This window comes from Camellia sinensis, chromosome 11 (genome assembly GCF_055761805.1).
Source record: "Camellia sinensis isolate YWXY chromosome 11, ASM5576180v1, whole genome shotgun sequence".
NCBI classification, from domain to species: Eukaryota; Viridiplantae; Streptophyta; class Magnoliopsida; order Ericales; family Theaceae; genus Camellia; species Camellia sinensis.
The window spans coordinates 121,066,675-121,072,674 of NC_138971.1; the positions used below are offsets into that span (position 1 = coordinate 121,066,675).

General features: G+C 33.5%; 1 protein-coding gene across 18 annotated transcripts in view; it reads left to right on the forward strand.

The window, feature by feature from the left end:
* Positions 1–4,781, forward strand: part of LOC114293021 (uncharacterized) — a 37,597-nt gene extending 32,816 nt beyond the window's left edge. For 11 of the 18 annotated variants that reach the window (XR_014344427.1, XR_014344430.1, XR_014344420.1 and 8 more), the window contains 2 exons: positions 4,152–4,190; positions 4,284–4,781. Coding sequence is in view for 2 of the 18 variants with exons in the window: in XM_082894607.1 (XP_082750733.1) it covers positions 4,152–4,190; positions 4,284–4,427 (183 nt within the window). In the remaining 16 variants the exon portion in view is untranslated. The remainder of the gene's footprint in view (positions 1–4,151; positions 4,191–4,283) is intronic. The other 7 variants (XR_014344421.1, XR_014344426.1, XR_014344417.1 and 4 more) reach the window with 1 other exon arrangement.
* Positions 4,782–6,000: the final 1,219 nt, after the last annotated feature.

Here is a 6,000-nt window from a genome sequence, read left to right on the forward strand (position 1 = left end):
ACAAGGCGGCGACCAGTATAGCTCATAATCCAGTTCAACATGACAGAACCAAACATGTGGAGATTGATAGGCATTTCATCAAGGAAAAACTCACTAGTGGCACCATATGTACTTCATTTGTGAAGACTGGAGACCAACTAGCAAATATTCTCACCAAAGGAATAGGAAGCAAACCATTTTATAACATTCTCAACAAGCTCGGCTTGAGAAATATCTTCGCCCTGGCTTGAGGGAGAGTGTTAGAATAGGAAATTATATTCACATATGTTATTGTGGTTTGATGTAATGGGCTGTAATGAGCTGGCTCATAACTCATGCCTTATGGCACTCCTGTAATTATGTTTTATTCTTAATATAAAAGGGAATGAGGTCTCACTCATTCCCTATTTCTTTCTCTTCTCTAAATCTACAAAAAGGTTGGGGAAAGAGTTCTGTTTTATTGGTGTTTTAAGCATTAATAGGGCCTCTTTTCGAAAACTTTAATGATTTAACTCCTAAAGAATAGCTTGGCTTTTATGAGCAAGGAGAAGGATTTAGAGGAACAAAATGGAGAATATTTTTGGTTTCTATCTGAGTTCATTCCTTCAGAACTGCACCTGAAGCAAGGTTGCCATACATTATACAAAGTTTCAAATTTTTCTAAAAAATTTGGAAATCAATTCTATTGATTAGACTTATCGACATGCATGTCCCATATGTAGGTTGTTGGGTTCTAATTCAACTTGGTCTAAAAATTCAAAATTAGAAACTAAGGTCCATTGACTTGTTGAAAAAATCTAGATCGTATAAATTCTCCATAAAACCATAACTTGGCGTACAATACAACCCATGGACCAAAACCATAGCCCCCGTCAAGTGAATTTTAAAAATTAGCAAATAATCCCTAACATTAATCTAAGAAAGGAAAAGTTTTTAAAGGCGAATGCGTAAACGCCCTCATGAGTTGAGGCGTAAGCCTTAAGGCATTGAGGCGTAAGCATTTCAAATTTCAAATTTTTATATTTAGTAAATATTTTAAAACAATAAATAAATACATCAAAATTAAATATAAAGGTGTAAATACTTTTATGCTCAAGGCTCACTATAGAGAATGAAGCTTTGTTTTATTGAAAGTGAAATTGGTATTCTTAGTTTTGGTGATTGAGCTTCTCACTGAGCATTGACTTTGTGTTTTTTCTTAATTAGTCATTTACTTAATTTTTCCTATAGAATATAGTTGTAAAAAAGGGTTCTTTTTTATTTTTTATGTTTAAACCATCTACTAGAGTAAGTTTAACAAGACCCTAAGACAAACTCTCCATATGCGTACTCTTCATGTGCTTATGCGTAAAAGGCATACAAGACGCATCTAAAGCGCATGTCTCAGATTGTGTGCGCAAGCCTTTGGGGAGTAAAGTCTAAAAATCAAAGCCTTGAGGCATTTTGCCTTAGCCTCGCCTCGAGGCCAGCATCGAGGCAGGCCTCAGTAAAGCCTTTTAAAGGTAATAAAAGATAAATAAAATTGTACAATAGACTATTGAGCTACAAAAAGTGCAGGTGCGCAAATGAATAGATGAACTTGCAAACTGAACCAATCGTTTTGGGACTATTCTCCATTTGGTTCTGGATCCAAAAAATCCCATAATTGACATGGTCGTTTCAGTTCTTGGTTTAGGGCTTAAGTAATGTGGAACAACTTGAGAACCAACCCCATGTATATATTATATAATATTTATTATAGATATAAATATTCTTGATTTGTCTTGATTACCTTGGCTTTAACCATTTACAAAAATCATTTGCATAGCATGTGTTGTTGACTTTATGTTTGAGTATTTACAAATATTTTAGTGGACAATTGAAGTGTTATAAAATGCAAGTAGAACTATGGGAGCCTGAAGATTTTCAGTTTTGGTTGGTTGGATTCCGTTCATTCATTGGTTTGGTTCTAGGTTTGGAATTTCCATAACTCACTAGGTTCATTTGGTTTTGGGTCTAGCACTAACCCAACTGAACCCAACCCAACCAACACATGCTCACCCTTACTAAAATTTTTAAGTGGAGACTTAAAATTCAAATTAGAAATTATTAGATGAAGTCTCAAGTATGTTGTTTCTATATATTTATTGGATGTCTCTCAAAGAGTTTGACCATGTATTTTGCGGACTTTATGGTTAGGGATTTCTAAACTTTTAGTGGGCAACTAAATATTTAATTAAAGTAGAACTGTTGGTCAACATGAAGCAACCTGAGTTTTTCATTTTGGGTGGACTGAGTTCCATTCATTGTTCAGTTTGGTGGTGTGTCCAAAATTCCCATAACCAACGAGGCCTGTTTCATTCTCGGTCTGGCACTAACCCAAATGAATCGAAATTATTAAATGAAGTTTCGAGTACTAGCATAAAAAATTTTAGATTTTCCATTTTATTGTTAACATGCCCGACTTCATTCTCCGCCACATTATGAGAAAGCTTGCCTTCAATGTAGTATTCTAGGAATAAAGAAAATAAATAAAAATGAACCATGGTTTGTATTCTTGGAAGATTGAAACTCTTTTTTTTTTTTTTCTTTTTGTGGGACATGAAACTTCTGCTAGGAAGCAATAAGGACAGTATTAAGGGCCTAAGTGTTTGGAAATAAAATCAGTGGCCTGAGTGATTTGTAGATCAGGGATATGATTCGAGATGTTGTAAACTAACATTGCATTCTTACTTTCAATCTTTAGACTTTGTTGAAGTTAGTATCTCAATTACCATGTTCATTAGCAATCACAACATCTGGTGAAAACTTTCAACATCTGCTTACCGTCTTGATTTTGAATTATATAGGTTAAAGCTATCCTTTTGCTTTCCATAATCACTTCATTGATATTGGCAAAGCAACAGAGCTAGGCATCGATAGGGATTTTTTAAAATTGACATGTAGCAATTTTAATACCGCATTCTTGGATCAATTACTGAAATTTTGGTTGCGAAAATTTTCGTCTATACAAGTCACTTATTGCACAAAGGACTTGATTTTGTTACTGATGCTTACCAGGATTTGTCCTAGACAATCAAACAGAAAAAGTAGGATCCTTTAGGTTGAAACTCAAATGGATGAAGACTAGTATGTTGGTGTGCATGTTTTGATACAAAGTTTCTGATACTAAACGTGATGTAAGAAATGTATGAAAGTCGGGACTAATGGCTGAGGTATATGGTGGGTTAGGTTAGGTTTGGTTTATGGGAATTTTGTGCTCAAGAATATATAAATTGCTTGTTTTTAGACTCAGTTTATGGAAAGTTTTGAACAATTATTTATGGTTTTTGGAGTTTAAATGGAAATCCAATAGGTAAGGGAAGGTGTATGGATGGGGTAATTGAACGGTCATAAAATAGGGATATGAAAATTGTGAGTTAGTTCATGAAGGCAATTGTTTTCTTGTTGATATAGAAGGAGAAAACGAAGAAGCAGTCTAATTTGAGGCACTCTAATTTTTGGCGATCACACCAAAAGTTCCTTGAGGATAACCACGTCCTAAGATGTAGTTGCTTTAAGCCTCTAGCTTCGGTACTTCTCATTGATTTTTGGAAATTATTATCTATCGAAGTGAACGATACATGCGTAGTTGAACAAGGGGTTGTAGCCTGTGTGGCTAGCCCTTTGGCTACCAAGTCTCCCCTAAGGAGAGGTCTTGGGTTCCACTCTTGGGAGTCGAATAGGAGGCAAGACTGGGGTGCTTGTAAGCATAAGGTGTGAGTTCAACTCATCTTAGATGCTAATCTAACAACTAATCACTGACTTTTGTTGATCCAAAAAAAAAAAAAAAAAAAAAAAGGAAAGAAAAATACTTGTGAAGTTGTATGTAGGTTGCTGGCTTGTCCTAGTTTTTTTAGGATAATTTAAGATCTCAAGATAAGAAAGTAAGAGACTGTTGAAATTTTATGGAGCTAATGAACACTTCATAGAAGACCTAACCATATAACTTAATCTATATGATACAAAAACCAACAATGGAGTTCATTTTTAATGAATGCAAAAATTTATTGAATGTTGTAACTCATGAGAAACAAACAATTTGCATAATTCGTGTCCCATTCATCTATTATTAATTGTTAAGAATGATGATTTTTTTGCTAAATTGATGATTTTAGTTCTCAATGACATGACCACTGCTTTCCTTTTGGCAGTTACGCTATGGTGGTCATCTAGAAAGAATACAAGAGCATGTATGTTATGATAAAAACTTAAAAAGATTTATGTTGTCTATTGATTTCCTTGTCTGTAAACAAAGTTGACTCAATTCTGTTGCTTTATGGCAGTTAAATGTGGGATTTACATGTTTGGGAGGGAAGCCAAGGGAGGGTACAAGAGGCTTACATGAATTCCTCAAAGTGGTAGAAATTGTTGTGACACTGAGCTTGCTGTGTACTTGCTTGAGAATGCTGTGTTGCTCGACAAGATAACTGTCGTTTCTAGACATCCATATTACATGTGAAGGTGGGATTTAAATGACCCAATAGGCGAGGGAAATGATGCTGCTAGAGAACGTGCCAAGCAGCTGAAAACAAAACTACCCCTAGGCACTGAATTAGTGAACTTTGATTGCAAAATTGTCAATTAACTATAAATTGTTGGCTGTGGTGGCATTGATCTATTTATTGTGAGAATAGTTGTGTTGTGTTAAAGGTATAGTATTATCCAATAGAGTTTTATAAAGTTACGTATTATGATTTTGTTAAAGAGGGGGCTATGATGATGTCTTCTTTTATTTGCTACCAGATAGTGATGATATTGTTTGCATAATTTTTACTTGATTACTCCTGATTGCTGTGGAATGGCCATCTCATCTGATCTAGGTTTGCTGAATATATTTTAGTTTCTTGGGTGTCTGTCTTGCCACGGCTGTGAGATCATGAACTGTCTAGATGATGATTCTATGGTGGTGGCAGCCCTTTTTTATTTTTTATTTTGTTTATTTATTTATTTTTTTTGTTGCCCTTTTTTGTCCCCACATAAATTGTTCTTTGTCTGGGCTTATATATCAAGCAGAAAACAAACTATGACAATGTTGCAAAGAAGAAACAATTTAAAAAAAATAATTCAAAAAAATGTGCATACCCTATGTACTTTACTTTTTTCCTTCATTGGATTTAAAAAAAAAAAAAAACTATAGTTGCATTGATTTGTAACATCACTAATTTAATATATCAGAATAGTTTGTAATCAACACGAATTTAAACTATAATTTGCATATGACATGTTGTGCCTAGATATTTCCTTGCGTTAGGTATGAGCACATGCACTAATGGATATGAATCAATCTTAATTTAGTGCGAATCAATTACTGTAAACCAAATAAAAATTGAGATAGAATTGTCTATTTGCAAATATTATTTGAAATATAATATTTAAACCCTATTTTGACTATGTTTAACTCTTAAATAATAGGGCTGAGTAAGGAATTCGTGAAATTTGTAATCCGATTCAGTCCAGTCTAATTTGATAGGTTTGGATTGGTTTTTTGAATCCATGGTTCGGTTCCGGATTGAAGAATTAAAAATCCATAGTCTACAGATTGGTTCTGGATTGAACCTCACGGTTCTGGACTGGAATCGATTCGGACCGTATATAAATAGTCTATATTTTTATTATACATCCTCTCCATAGTATCTTCTCTTATTCCATATAAAACCTAAATTCAAACCTAAACCCGCATCATATCTTCTTTTATTACTTTTGTTAATTTTTAGTTTTAATTTGTAATGGTCTAAATATTTACGATGAAATCAATTTTCTTATGGTTGTTTAAATTCTAGAATAGTATGTTGCTATTATAGAAAGACATGTTACTATTGTGAAACTAATATAACGTTATGTTTATATTTTTATGAAATTAAAGTGTTATATATATATATTTTTTTGTTATTTAATTATGTGAATCTATGGTCTTAAATCGATCCAATCCGTGTTTAAATTGATTGGTTCGGATTGGTTCCATGATTTAAACGGATTGGATTGATTCAAATTTTCTAATCC